Source organism: Postia placenta (genome assembly GCF_002117355.1).
Source record: "Postia placenta MAD-698-R-SB12 unplaced genomic scaffold POSPLAscaffold_8, whole genome shotgun sequence".
Lineage (NCBI taxonomy): Eukaryota > Fungi > Basidiomycota > Agaricomycetes > Polyporales > Adustoporiaceae > Rhodonia > Rhodonia placenta.
The window spans coordinates 1,700,101-1,714,036 of NW_020169839.1; the positions used below are offsets into that span (position 1 = coordinate 1,700,101).

General features: G+C 55.1%; 6 protein-coding genes and 1 non-coding gene across 7 annotated transcripts; 3 read left to right on the forward strand and 4 right to left on the reverse strand.

The window, feature by feature from the left end:
* Window positions 1–455: 455 nt before the first annotated feature.
* On the reverse strand, window positions 456–3,676 carry POSPLADRAFT_1145121 (hypothetical protein; the record flags this gene model as incomplete). The annotated part of the gene is made up of 6 exons (XM_024485767.1): window positions 456–634; window positions 692–1,373; window positions 1,464–2,726; window positions 2,786–3,305; window positions 3,356–3,430; window positions 3,480–3,676. The coding sequence occupies 6 exons, from the start codon at window positions 3,674–3,676 to the stop codon at window positions 456–458; spliced, it is 2,916 nt and encodes a 971-aa protein (XP_024338592.1).
* A 2,795-nt stretch (window positions 3,677–6,471) lies between these two features.
* POSPLADRAFT_1040195 (hypothetical protein) lies at window positions 6,472–7,110 on the forward strand. The gene is made up of 3 exons (XM_024477693.1): window positions 6,472–6,748; window positions 6,814–6,873; window positions 6,938–7,110. Exons 1-2 carry the CDS (start codon window positions 6,588–6,590, stop codon window positions 6,830–6,832), a joined length of 180 nt encoding a protein of 59 aa, XP_024338593.1. The 5' UTR covers window positions 6,472–6,587; the 3' UTR covers window positions 6,833–6,873; window positions 6,938–7,110.
* A 199-nt stretch (window positions 7,111–7,309) lies between these two features.
* POSPLADRAFT_1047058 (hypothetical protein) lies at window positions 7,310–7,792 on the reverse strand (the record flags this gene model as incomplete). Its single annotated transcript, XM_024479194.1, has 3 exons — window positions 7,310–7,363; window positions 7,415–7,563; window positions 7,657–7,792. The coding sequence occupies 3 exons, from the start codon at window positions 7,790–7,792 to the stop codon at window positions 7,310–7,312; spliced, it is 339 nt and encodes a 112-aa protein (XP_024338594.1).
* A 105-nt stretch (window positions 7,793–7,897) lies between these two features.
* POSPLADRAFT_t84 lies at window positions 7,898–8,002 on the forward strand. The gene has a single exon. It is a non-coding gene; the product is annotated as a tRNA-Gln (tRNA).
* A 420-nt stretch (window positions 8,003–8,422) lies between these two features.
* Window positions 8,423–9,727, reverse strand: POSPLADRAFT_1040196 (hypothetical protein). Its single transcript, XM_024477694.1, has 4 exons — window positions 9,528–9,727; window positions 9,319–9,471; window positions 9,060–9,265; window positions 8,423–8,996 (listed from the first exon to the last, which is right to left on the reverse strand). Exons 1-4 carry the CDS (start codon window positions 9,663–9,665, stop codon window positions 8,663–8,665), a joined length of 831 nt encoding a protein of 276 aa, XP_024338595.1. The 5' UTR covers window positions 9,666–9,727; the 3' UTR covers window positions 8,423–8,662.
* Window positions 9,728–10,290: 563 nt separating this feature from the next.
* POSPLADRAFT_1074664 (hypothetical protein) lies at window positions 10,291–12,752 on the reverse strand. The gene is made up of 3 exons (XM_024482731.1): window positions 12,479–12,752; window positions 11,364–11,790; window positions 10,291–11,313 (listed from the first exon to the last, which is right to left on the reverse strand). Exons 1-3 carry the CDS (start codon window positions 12,528–12,530, stop codon window positions 10,584–10,586), a joined length of 1,209 nt encoding a protein of 402 aa, XP_024338596.1. The 5' UTR covers window positions 12,531–12,752; the 3' UTR covers window positions 10,291–10,583.
* A 177-nt stretch (window positions 12,753–12,929) lies between these two features.
* On the forward strand, window positions 12,930–13,547 carry POSPLADRAFT_1047060 (hypothetical protein; the record flags this gene model as incomplete). Its single annotated transcript, XM_024479195.1, has 4 exons — window positions 12,930–12,934; window positions 13,073–13,286; window positions 13,341–13,408; window positions 13,469–13,547. 4 exons carry the CDS (start codon window positions 12,930–12,932, stop codon window positions 13,545–13,547), a joined length of 366 nt encoding a protein of 121 aa, XP_024338597.1.
* Between the last annotated feature and the right edge of the window lie 389 nt (window positions 13,548–13,936).

The window sequence follows — 13,936 nt, forward strand, 5'->3', positions numbered from 1 at the left end:
AACGTAACGGCATCCGTCCACTGTTCCTTGATGACAGCATCTACAATATGATACATACTATTACTTTTCACCTACCTTCTATCCCGACGCTCTGTGAGAGGGTCTTGAGTGTGCTACGGCTCGTTTGACAGCGTTCAAGATTAGAGATCAGAACAGCCAAAGCACAGCAGTCAGTCCATTTCAACATGAAGGCATCTGCATACGTGAGACACAAGCGATAGCGGCGAGTACACACAGGGCACAGAAAATGCGAGACTGCAAGAATGAGGGGATGGTATGAAATAAAGCAACGAATGCAGATCCAAGCTAGCGACTTGTATAAATATCCGAAAAATGAAACCAGTGAATACGTCGTAAAAAATCGTGGCCAGTGCGGTACCCGGAATATAAACGTCCTGCGAGAAGGAGCGGCCTGCATAAGGAGAGTGTTGTCGCAACAGATCCAGGAGGAGTGTTTAGAACAAGCAGACGAAGTTGCTCGGGAATACGTGTCTGCCTGGTTGTCGTCTGGCTTCATCGAGCAGCTCGCCCGACCACCAGCCATCCTCAGGTGTCGCCGTGACGGCAATGATATCCCCAGATTGGAAGTCGAACTCCTCGTCGATGGTAGCTTGGTAGTCGTAAAGGGCCTTGACTGTAGAGGAAGGGTCAGCATTCTTGAAGTCAATCTGAACGCAATGACGGTGTTTACCATAGAAGAGCACGCCTCGTCCGTCCTCCGTGTACTGGCCAGTAGGAGGCGGCTGGTTGGGATTGGGAGGCGGTTGGTTGAGAGGCGGTTGGTTGAGAGGCGGTTGGTTGAGAGGCGGTTGGTTGAGAGGCGGCTGGGGAGACGGCGCTCGCGCAGGACTGGGCGCACGATACGTCGGCTGATGTTGTTGAGGCTGTGTCAAGCCATAGTACTGGTTCATTGACCCATTCACGGACGCGTCCCGCTGTAGGTCGCGCACGACACTACCGGCGGCGTGGCCTGCGTAGCCATGTGGCTGCGGTTGATACACCTGCTGGGGGTGTGGTGGCTGTTGAGATGGGGGCTGGTAGCCGTATACTGGCTGCGAAGGGGGCGACTGATGCGAAGGGGGCACGCCGTACCCTTGTCCATAGCCTGGGGCGGAGACGGCAGAGATGGGGGCACCATATGGAGGTTGCGCCGCGTTGGCAGAGGGCATTGTCTGTTGCGAATAGCCGTTTTGCCCAGTGTACGTGGGTTGCCGGGTGGGCTGCGTCACGACAGCTGGCGGTGGCGGCGCCTGCACTGGCTGACCATATGGTGGCTGAGGTTGGCGGTGGGCATAGGTCTCCGCCATGGAGTCCATTGCAACACGCCCGGTAGGGTCCAGCGCAATGCCGACACTGTTCGGGCTCGTAGGACGCTGCTGGTGAGGGGCTTGCTGCGGGACGCTCATGGTGTTTTGCCGCATAGAGGACTGCGACGGCGTCTGCCCGTGTCCTTGGCCGTTGACCGCCGGAGCGGGGACCCTGACATAGCTGTTCCGATGAGACGAAGGCGGGGCAGCTTGTGGTACAGCAGGACTTGTGCTGCGCGATACAGATGCAAATGGCTGGGGGCTGGTGCTACGGCCCTGTGCACCGATACCCGCATGACCGCTGATACTCAGCGGCCGCTCACGCTGAATGTGGCTCTGGCTCAGGCTGGGGGCGTGCCCGGGGATGCCAGAGACGCTGCCGGCTTGGCTAGGCGGTCTGCTGATCGACTTGCGCTCGCCTGGGAACGACTGCTGGTAGTCCGCGAGTATGTCCTGTACCGGAAGGTTCGCGGAGGGTCCCGCCGAACTCTGCGACGGCGGTACCATATGCTTCGGATATGGTGCGCTGGGGGACGTCGGACGCGACGTCGCCATGGGGGGCGCCGCGCCCACAACCATGTTCGCCGACGGACCATAGTCACGGGATGACCGCCGCCCCCTGTCCGCAGACGTACCGGGCGGAGGCGACAGGTTCGCAGCAGAGTCCCGCTTCGTAGGCGAGACACTCGACGACGGCGAGTGGGAATTCTGGATAGGTGCTTGCTGCGGTGATGGCCACTGTGCGCTCCGCCGGACGCTTGCACCGCGCCCTGGCGCCTGCCTTTTCAACTCCTCCATCTGACGTGCCAGTGGGTCGTCCTCCTGGCCCACTTTTACGGGGCTGGCCGAGCCATTCGCCCGATGATGCGAGCTGTGGCCGGGACCTTGGCGTGCCTGCGGGTCGCGCGAGAGATCGACCTCATACGCATTCTCGCCGATCTTGATCATCGTCTTCGCAGTCGGGTCGATGGGGTCTGCCGTTGGATCTGCAGGACGTGTTCCCATGGAGGGCTGGTGCGAGCGCGCTGCAACGCCATTCGGCTGTGCTGTTTCTGGCGCACCCCGGTGACTCGCACGACTCCGGCTTTGCGCCCGGTTGAGGAGCTGTGGATCTGGTGTGGCATCTGCACGACGCCCGCCGCCCATGCCCACTCCAGCAATGTTGGTCACAGGCTCCAGATCTTCGTCCTGAGGAGCGGGAGACGGAGCAGCCGGGCGTGTGCGTTGCGACGAACGGACGAAATCAGCAGGTCTTGTGCGCGGAGGCTGCGAGGATGATGGCACGGCGTCGGGATTGGCGTAGTTGATGAATGCAGGAGGGTCAGGGATGACACTGCCTGTTCCGTAGTCGCGCACGAAGTTTTCCATGTCGCGCTCGGGCTCAACCTGCTCGAGCGCAAGCCGAAGTTTCTCGCAGGACTAGATTGGCAGGCAGGATGAGCAACAGCCACCAACGCGGCAAGGATTCACCGGCGCACCTCATCGTCTGCAACACAAACCGTCGATACAGCATTCGCATAGGCCCACATGTTGTCTTTCATGAACTCCATGCGCTCCTCCTCCATATCTTGGCAGCTGTCACAGAACGTCTTCCAGTCCATCTCCCACTTTTGTACGGTGTCCTGCAGTGCACGGGCAAAGTTTGCAAAATCGCGCTCGTTCGCCTGGACAGTTTGCTGAGCCCGCTCCAGCTTCAGCTGGATCTTCTCCAGGTCCTTGCCCTGCATCAACGTGCTCTGCGCCGTGTACGAGTTGATGCGCACGCAATCCGCCTCGTACTTCTCGCGTGCCTTGTTAACGTACGACTCTTGCGTCTGCTTCGTCTTGAACTCCTTCTCAATAGCAGTCTGGAACGTCTTCTTGTGCTGCTGCTGCTTGCTCCAGAACGCAGTCGTCTGTCCCTCAAGATCGGTCTTGATCTGTTGGGCGACCATGAGATGATACCCGGACTGCTTTTCGGTCTCTTGCTTGAGAGTGTCGAGCGATACGCGTAGTTCCCTGGAGAATATATCAAGTAGCTAGACGCTGTAACAACGTATGTCACGAACCCTATCTCATCCCTTCCAAGCGTGGACTTTGCGAGGGTGGCGAGCCGCTTTGCGTACTGCTCCTCGATGGAGGCTCTGGTGGCATACTGAGTACAAGTTACACAATCACAGAGAATAGACCCACCTCTCCTTCCAAAAGCCTCGCAGCTCCTCCATTGTGCGCATCGCACCCCGCATACGAGCGAAGAGGACATCGACGCCCCCATCACCGAGGCCCCAGAAGGCGTTGCAGAAGTCAAGGGATCGGTTTGAGAATTCTGGAGTATTGGCGCGAGCATATTTCGAGAGAGAGGTGGTGGACGGCTGGCGTCGTGCGGACATGGTTGTACAGAACAAACACGCAACGCTGCAGCGGCCGTTTGGGCGGTGCGTACCAGCGCGCGTCTATCACGAGATGACACGGCAGACTCATGCCCAGCCGTCTCGATCCGAATTGTTGTAGTTGTTGCAGTTTGGACCGGGGTTTTGGTGTTTCAGTCGTGTTTGCGTAGTTCATGAAGCTTGAAGGGGTGTCTTTGGTTGCGTCTTTGGTGTGGGTGAAACTGACAAGCGGCGTAAAGGATTGTGGTCATGCATTGGTCCGAAAACAGTAGAAGGTTTGATGACTAGAACCCGTATAGTTGGGGAACGAAATGAGAACGCGCATGCTACAGAAGCTGTACTGATGTGCTACCGGTAGTGGCTCTTCGAATCTTCCAAAGGACATAGCTTGACAGCCTCACTGCTCATTCCGAAAGCAAGCACCTTCATCGTTGTAGTCTCGTGCTGTCTACTGTTAAGGTGGCAACGAAGTCAAGACCGAGGTGATCACTGTTGTGTGGGCTCAGTCAACTATGATACTGTGACGCTCAATGTGTATAATGTCCCTCACCTGACGCCCTTGTACGAACACTAGAGTCATGACAATGTCAGTTAACTCCGAAGACGTGAGGTCACTAGCAATAACACAACCACCATCAGCCATGAACCAGTCCGCGAAGACAACAGGTATACTTACATAAATGGTATAGTTCCGGGTCTCGGGTCTAAGGTTTCATTCCGCCGTTTCATAAGTAGGCCGATCTCATTCTGTGTCGTCATTCATATGATGATGTCAATAAGCGCAGGGCAGTGATTCTGCAGGGTAATTCACGTCGTCGAGTAAAAGGCCAGGTGTGGATACTCGAGTCGAGGATCTCCGCTCGACAGCCCTCATTACCTCTCATTACTCATCATTTTGGATAAGATCTCTCCGCAACGACCAGAGATCCAGACGCCTCGTGGGGCTGAACAATCTGCGAGGCAGATGCATTGATCTTAAATCTTGACAGCGGTCATCCAAGACGCTAAGGCCATGCCCAGACGTGATACGGAAGTACGCTTAAAGCTGTGTGATATCTCGATAGCGGTTCGGGTTCGTCAGTTCTTGAGACTCGACAGCGAACTTGGCCCGGCGGCGAAGATCCGACTGGGACACAGGCATAGCGTCAGTCTGATTCCGTCGGCATGAACCCCATGATTTGTCAAGACGATCATCTATAGAAGCACTCAGCTTGCAATAGGGTTTTCATACGACATTGAGAGCGAGGGCGGCCGATAGAATGGGTGTATATGGAAGGGAAACAAGAATGGAGCTTTCTGTTTGCAGGCGCTGCGATCAGTATTATTGCGATTATATCTGATATTCGAATGGTCTACCATTCAGGAACAAGCCATATCGAAGAATGCTCACCGTACCAGAATCCTCCGCTGGAAGCAGAGATCAGGGAGGCCGAGCCGGTGTCCGGGGTCTCTCCGCGCGGTCAGTTTAGCGCAATCACGAGCTTGCACTACACTGCCAGAGACTATCTTGGGTCTGATCGGGGTCACGAGATCGCAGATAAACCCGGAGACCGCGCCTCAAGTTCACCCCGAGTCCGACCTGGCTCTTCGCCCATCCGCCCCGATGCCGACGCCACCTCAAGATAGGAGTCAGCGCAAATCCAATCCCCGCCAGCATGAGGTCGACGCTAAGACTCGCTCAGCGCAAAGATAGGGGTGGCAGGCGCTTTGTCACATAGTATGGATAATAGGGGCATAAACCACAATATAAACCACTCCATCCTCGCCCTCCCAGGTATCCGCTGTTCCAGCCCCGTATAGCCCACGTCGCTATCCGACGCGATGGGGAGCCCCTGCATGAGGAACGGAGTGAGCGGGCCAGAGGGCAGGCTGAGAGCGCCTGAGCATCACAAACATGTGATCTTATGACACAGTGTGACGATCTGTCGCACGGGATGGGTGCGTCGTCTTTTTTCTTCAACTCCCTCATCCATGCTTGCGACAGGTCAACGGCGGAGTGTGTGGCCGAAGGTATTTGTCTGTTTTCTCATGGCCGAGGGTGGTGCTGATAATGGTGTACTAACGACACTGACGAGACGGACCTACTGAGACTGACATACTGACACACTACTAATATCATTGACAGTACTGACGGACTAACTACTAACACTGACGGACTAACCAACGCTGACGGACTAACTAATACTGACGTACTGACATACTAACCAAGACTGACATACTAATAACCCTTGCTGACGACTCTTACATACTGACTGCGGCAGCTGTGGGTGAGGGGAAAGGAGTGGGCAGCAATTGAGGTCGAAGGTGAGCTTGTCATTCAAATTTACAAACAGCGGTGACTGATGCGATTGCGGGTTCATAGACACTCCACGTACACCGGCGCGCGAGGAGGGGGGAGGTCAAGTATACCTCGTCGCGTAGTGTTATAGCTCTGAATAGCTGTGTTCTCACTGTTTTGTTGACTGTGCGTAGAATATAGATGAAATATATTTTATTTATCAGTAATATTGTGTGAATTATTGGGTCGTGGGGGAATGGCAGGAAGTTCCGGCCCATGGACTGAACCTGGCGCAGCTCGCGTCAGATTGTCCCAGGTTTGACCCAATGCCGGGTTAGATGAGATAAAAGCCGGCGGCGCCAATTTGTAGAAAAACCCCCGGCATCGCGGGTTTTACTGGGCGTTTCCTCAACCCGGGTTGAACTCAATCCCTGCGCCGCCCGTGTACGCCACTTGCAGCTTTTGGTAGACGCTAGCGCTGTGCACAATAAAGTCGGTGACAATCACTATATAATCGGCACGATCTTGGAAGTCCCGTAGCGACTCCTGGTGACTCCCCCTCCCACTTGCACATTGCCGTGGGTAAGTCCGCTGCCTTCCCGTCGACCACATCTGCCCTGCATTTGAGCTACGATGCGCGTACTCGATGTTATCGAGCACCCTACCTTCGACTCCTCGACCTCACGAAAGGATTACATGGTGGTTTTTAGCATGGCTGGCGTGGTCGCTATCATTGCATCCACTGCGGTAGCGATGCGGATGAAGGGCGTATCATTGCCGTCTTTGATCGATGCGTACGTTCGTGCACTTAGCTTCTTCGATGACCTACTCGTTGTAGCTCATGTCGATTATTTGACAGCTTTGTTCCGACTCATTGACCGACATATGTCAGTGGTTGAGATATGCCTTGCAATAGCTTGTGAGCATATTGCGCCGAGGCCGAGCGATTCTGTACTAATCTTGATGTACGTCTCAACCTCCAGGTACGTTGCATTCACTCGTCTATGGGCTCTTCAGCAAATCGCCTGCCCTTGTAAACTACCTCCACGCACCTTGCCATGCCCGTCAGCGATATCTTTCCCATACCAGTTATTCCCGTGTATCACTGTGTATCACCTCGACCTCAGGATGTATTTATAGAATGTCTTATTTCCTTATATCGTGAGATGAATAAATAGAGGGGGTCGAGACGACTACCGACCGCGAGACTCAACATTTAATGGACTTTCAAGTTGGAGGTGAGTATATGCGCTGTTTGCACGGTCATAACGTTGCAACAACTCACCCAATACCTACGCGCACACGCATACACACACTGAAATCAGCGGGCAAGTTCGTATGTTTGCATACATGTATCAAAAGTCTTCTAGACGGTAGACATCATACGCGACTTCTTCGTACGGGTGAACCTGATGTGCATTCACATCCTTGCCATCACGAACGAACAACAAGCACGCTACCTTTTTCAATTCTTCAATTACACGAGATACTGCAGTACGGTCGTCAGAATCCGACCGCACGAGTACCTCCACCCTATCTTCTTCTACCCTTTCTGGAGCGCCCACCTTTCCAATGGCGGGATTCGCGCCTTCCAGCGGCGTGAATTGTCCTCATGAAATGATAAAGGGAGAATTATGCGTGAGTGGCATGTTATTGATGACAGGAAACAGTGCATGAATGGCTGGCGGTATTGCAAGCTCACCTGTTCCTCGGGTTACAAAGGCGCATCCGCCATATGCTCCAATCCGTCCTACGTTGTTCGGGAACTGCTGGAATAGATGTCGGACTATGTTCTGTGTGGAGGACACGGGGGAGAAAAAAACCAGCTTAAATCGCATTATGAAGCCTGGTGAGATGTACAAGGTACAAAGCAGAGAGATTGATGGCACAGTGAAAGCTGCCGAAGGAACGTCATATACAAACATAAAAGAAATGTGCACAATGGCACTATAGTGTAGTGGTTTATCACTTGGGATTTTGATTTCGTTTGCTTATCTGAGCAAGGGAAAAGGTTTCCCATAACCCAGGTTCGAACCCTGGTAGTGCCTAACAAAATGTGTTTTTGCTGAAGCGACCATAAGTAGCAGGCGACTTTCCCTATGCGGCACAAGTATGTTCGATACGGTGTTGACAATGATAATGTTGTACGCAACCTCCCTCAATCGCAACTAGGCTGCTTTATAGAATACTGTCGACTCGAACTGATGCAGACCTATGGAGGCACCCATGATCAGAGTTGGTCATGGCAAGGGGAAAAATGATTGCTGGGACGGCAAGCTGGGCACGGCGCGTTGTGAGCTTAAACGCGGATCACATGACCGCGCAAATTCCGCCCAGGGCGGACTCTGGGCGGAGCGATGCTCATCGACATGAGTTTGCGCTGAGATAAGCCCCAGGCGGAGTGTAGCACAGTTTGTATGTTAGGTTATGATATATCGCACGGGGTCGGACCTCAGCCTTTCTGGCGGTCTGGCTAATTACACAAGTAGATTACAGAGCCCAAGGTGGGTCAATCGCGACAGAGTATTACAGAAGTACATTATTAAACATGGCTCTAATCTACGATGTATCATAACGAAGGTCGTGTTATTATAGGTGGCAGAAGACTTGCTCGTAGCAGGCCGTAAATTTGCAGTCATCGAACCCTATGTGAGGGAGAAGGGGAGGGGGTGGACGTGAGATTAAGAAACTAGAAGAATGATACGCTTTCACGCCTGCTGCTCGCCGACAGGACGCTTTCCAGGGACTGCACCAGCGCCGGCGACAAACTGGGATGAGCCGAAGCCGAACGAGCTGTAGTCGATGCCACGGATCTCCCATAGGAACAGGAACAGGAACAGCGGGCCCGCGATGCAGTCGAGGATGCCGTACCACACCATCTCGGAGGTGACGGAGATGACGTTGGCACCCTCTGCGCACGCCCAGCAAATGGGGTAGGTGATCAACATGAAGGAGAAGAACCCTGCGCAGAGGTAGTAGCCGCGGTGCACGACGCCGCGAGCAGCGAGGGTTGTCGAAGGCGCGTTCCAGAGCAGCGAGTACCTGTTGGTAAATCAAGAGTGGTCGGCAACGAGGAGGTGTGAGGTGTCCACAGATGCTACACACCATATATAGAGCAGTGCGGTGCAGCCGAACGTGTAGTACCCCCACTTGTAGGTGCTGTGGACGAGAGCACCCACAAGGCCGCACACGACGAGCACGATCGACATGAACAGGGTGACGAGTATGTCGGACAGCGGGACGCCGGTCGTGAGGAGCACCTCGAGGAGCAAAAGCGGGAAGTTGATGAACCACTGGATGTACCGAACATACTGTCGGGCAGTGGTTAGGGCGAGAAAGCCGTACCAGAAGACGGAAGTCGTACCCAGATCTGACGCGTCGGGTCGCCGCCATCGCCGCGGAACTCGACCGGGATCGGAGTCGCACCAAGGTCAGAGGCCATAGAAAAGTAGGCGAGGCTGGAAGTCGCAAGGATGACGACGGCAATCTGGTGGAACAGACGAGTACCGCGAGGCCTCTGTCCGCGCGAGCGGTTGTGAGCACCCGGGTCATGCGAGACGTGACACTGCCCACCTTGAACATCAGACCGAAGGCGATGAACAGGCAGACCGCCATGTACGAGAATGCCGCCCACAGCCAGTCCGAGCCATGAGCGACCAGATGCTCGGCGGCATCGGGTGGGTTGAGGTTCACTGCCTGGTTCCCTGCCATCGCGTTGGGGTGTTTTGCAGACGCGAGTCGTTAGACGGAGGGAGGGGTGAAGGGAGAGAGGGTGATTAGAAGGGGGGAGTCGTAGCGAAGTACTTGTAAACGATGTGAGTAGAATACTGAAGCTTCAAGGCGGATGGTGACCCATATTTATACGAATACGAGCACCGCGACCGTGTCGGGTCCGCCGACATAGCGAGAACGGCCGATGAGCTCATACAAGAACCGGAGTGAAGATCATCGAAAGGCCTTGACAGATGCTAGACTGTGTTGCTTGCATGATCCGGCCCCATATACACTCGGGACTCATGTCAGCTAATCGTCGTCGGCATCTCGGACGCACTCGGAAGCTTCCAGTACGTTTGAGGTCAAGTCGCCACCCTTACTCGCAGCAGGAGGGCTGAAGGTGTCTGAGTATGTCTGCATCACTTTGACGAGAATTTCACGAGTAAGAGCGCAGAGGCTGGCACCGCTCGCAACAAATAGCACTCACCTAGTTTCCACTTACTTACTTCCCCATTGGGAAGTGTCAGACTGAGCAGGCGCTAGATCTGTGGACTGCCCTCGAGCAGACCCAGACAAACCGACGGAGACCGAGGATGGACGTCCGGAAGCCCGGCTCTAGTCAGCATCAATCAAAATCTATACATATGTTTGGAGTGCTGCGATAGCGCGCGTCGTACATAGTCCGTCGAAAGCACAGTATTATAAAAACACGCATGTCGGCGACTGCTCGACAAGCGCTGCAAGGTGTTGGTCTATCCAGAAAGCGAAAGAGTCCAAGACCCGCGCCGTGTACAAATAGCCTCAGCCGTCCAGCATGAATTTGGGATGGCGAGGGTGGCTGATATGATAGGGGAAGCAAGCCGATGATATCGCGCTGGCGGCAAGAGGGGGTATGACGTCCTCCATCATACCAGCTTATGTTGTCGGCGCGCTCGAGCCGAGACCCGATGTCTCGCGCGTACCCGCGTCCAACGTCTGCTGAGAGCTCCCCAGAGTCTCGTCCGCCTCGCTGGTGTCCCGCGCACTCGCGTCCGCGCTGGCGTTTTCCCCCAGCCCGTCACGCTCGCCGTTCTCGCCCTCCCGCATCGCCTCCAGGTCCCCGTCCGTCGCTGGGTTCCAGTTCGCCAGCGTCAGCGAGAGCCGCGACGGCCTGCGCTCGCTGCGCGGGCGCAGCACGGGCGACCGTCGCCCGTCGTTTCCGTCTTCCGATCCCCCGTATCGTGGCCACGACACCCGCGCCTGTTGTTGGTACTGCTGCGTTTGCTGCTGCTGCAGCTCGTAGCGATACTGCTGCAGCCCGAGCGGATACAGCCCTGGCGTCGATGCGCGCGACGAAGATGCCAGGCTGGGACCGGGGGAAATCGCGGTGCTCGAGCCAGGAACAGGCGTGAAGTGCATCGAGGCTGACGGCGGTGGACTATACATGGTCAGCACTGACGGCGAGTGCGAGCGCGAATGCGGTCCACTCGATCCAGAGGTGGTGGATTGCGGGCGCCCGATCAAGCCGTACTGGTATGGCTGCGGGGTCGGCGTAGGCGAAGGGGGAGCGGATGGTCGCCGGCCCCATTGCTCTGAGTGCTTGTGGTCGATCTCCGGTGCGTTTTCAAGTGAGTCAGTGCGGCGGAAAATATCGTGCCGCCTGTGCCTATAGACACCGTCAGTTGCATGCAACAACGCAATCCGGGAGATACATGCCAGAGACACCACAACATGGTTACGATAATCATCAGACCAAAGAACCCGCCCAACAGCCCGCCCAGCAGAGGTCCTAGCGCACTGTGCAGAGAGACGGGTGTTGACGACGCCGACGTATACATCGTCGTCCGTATCACCGAAGGGACTTCAGAACTCGAAGCCGTACTGTTGATAAATACAGTGGACTGCATGACAACAGGTGCCCGGGCCATGAGTGTCGGCGTCGGTGTCGTCATGGGTATTGCACAGCACGGGAAAGCCGTCTCGGGGGAGCTGAGGTGAAGGGTGAACTGCGACTGTTGTACCCCCACGTTTGAGTGTGAACTTGATCCGGGGCGTAAGATGCCCGCAGGGCATGCACATCCTCCACTGACTTCCAGGCTGCTATGCGCGTCTTCGGCCGGGCAGCGTACATGGACGCTGACATCTAACATCGGAAAAGAATGGAAATCAACTTACGGCAATCCCCAAACAGAGCAGCACGGGCCAGCTTGTAAAACACATTCAGAAGTAATGTGTATATGCTCGTGAGCATACCCTTCCATGCGAGCTACACAATCTCGAAATGCCCATGCATTGAGAAATCGAGGATCTGATGATGTGTCGCAAGGCCCACATCCATCTAGAAACATGCAGACGTTGAAAGCAGTGCCATAGTCGTGAGGAGTGAACGCTAATGCAAACTCAAGAGGATAATCTCCTTTGGGCCTTGACGTGACACCACTGGTATGCCCCTCCTCACAACAGCACTGTGCTCAGCGAACCTGGAAACCAAGCGCATCGAGCAGCGAGAAAATAACAGGCAAAATGGGGAATCCGCTTTCCTTCAGAACGCCTGAAGGGTACAACACACTATGAGTTGCCATTATTTGGCATCGCGCAGTAGGAAAGGGAGTCTGTTAGGCTCTCCGTCATATAAATTGCAACCATTGAGACGGATTTCGGGACACTTCGCGTCCCGCTACGAGCACACCCTTGCCCATGAGACTATCCAACAGGCAGGCCGACTGAACGTTGCGCCTGGGCCGGCTTCCAGTCCTCCAATCCCAATGAACATGAGGAAATGCGCCCCGTCCGTCGCAGCTCTCTACACTGTCCAGGTCGCGGGAACTCACCTGCATTCACAGTCGCATTATGAGTCCCCGTCGACAACGAGGTGCATGCCATCCACGAGAGACGGGCCTGAAGGAGGTTACTGAGGTCGACCGCGCGGCCAGCTTGAACGGCGGCGATGGAAGAGTGTGAGAGTCCTGGCCAAGTCCTGGCGCTGGCAGACGCAGAAGCTGTGCGCTACATACGACATCGTCCGCCTCGTGTCACCGATAGAATCGCGACGGTTCAACGATAAGCACTCTGATGATGCGCACAAAATATTGCGTCCGCAGCTTCGGATGGAGGTAGAGAGAGAGAGAGAGAGAGAACGAGAGCCGAAATGCAAGCCGACGTGACGCCGGGGGCACGGGACTGGTCTGGATTTATTATTGATTTCCTGCTTCCGGGATACCACTTCTACGTTGTCTCGATCCGCCAACCACAGGACCCTTCTGAGTGCGAGAGCTTGGAGATATGTGGTCAGTATCATCTCTCTAGATGAGGTCTTCTCCAGCGATAACGCGGACGACGACCCCGCGAAAACATCTCTGGAGTTGGCCTCATCAAGTAGCCGTAGCCGAGCCATGAACCGACCAAAGTACCTTCTGCTGATACAGTAAACACGTCCTGAATGCCCAGGTCGCTATCCGCGCTCCTTGCTGCAAGCAATGGTTCGACTGTGCCGAATGCCACGCGGAGACACAAGATCACCGGCTGCAGAAGACGTCGGAGATGACCTTCATGTGCAAGAAGTGCAAGAAGGCGTTCCGGAAAGACATGGCTAATTACGAGGAGAGCGACGAGTTCTGTCCCCACTGCGACAACCACTACGTGAGTGTTCTGCTACGTACTGCTCTTCATGAGAGCCTCAACTATGGGTTCCAGGTCATCGACGCAAAGACGCCGCAGGCTGTGTTGGGTGTTGAGGGAGACGACCCGAGGATAAATGCACGGTCAGTATCTCATGGGAAAACTCTCTGATAGATTGCTGCTCATGGCTCAATGGTCTACAGGATGCTGAGAGATGAGAGGGCGAAGCAGGATCCTTCGCGATCTCTGTTCGCGCAGGACCTTTCTGATAGGATTGGCTGACGTTGCTTCTGCGTGATTGTCCACATCATCCTTTCCTTCTGACAGCGGCGGTGGGGCGCGCTGCATATTCGGACTATGCATCTCAACCACTTTCGCCGCCAAGTTGTGTTGTGCTCTTATAAAGCGATGAAATTGCTCGACAAGTACAGCCAATGCACTTACATGCAGAACCTTCTGGTACGTCTCGACGCCCCGACGTCCTAAGACCATCCACGATTACGGGAATGTCCGGAGAATGTGACAGTTCCTGACATCGCTATTTCACGGTTCCATCATGAGGAGACGCCTAACGCATGGTCTTCAACATGCATGTGCGACTTCCTACACGCAAAGCTCACACGGCGCGCGCGCGATCGACTGGCAGAGAGATGACTGGTTCATAACGAGCG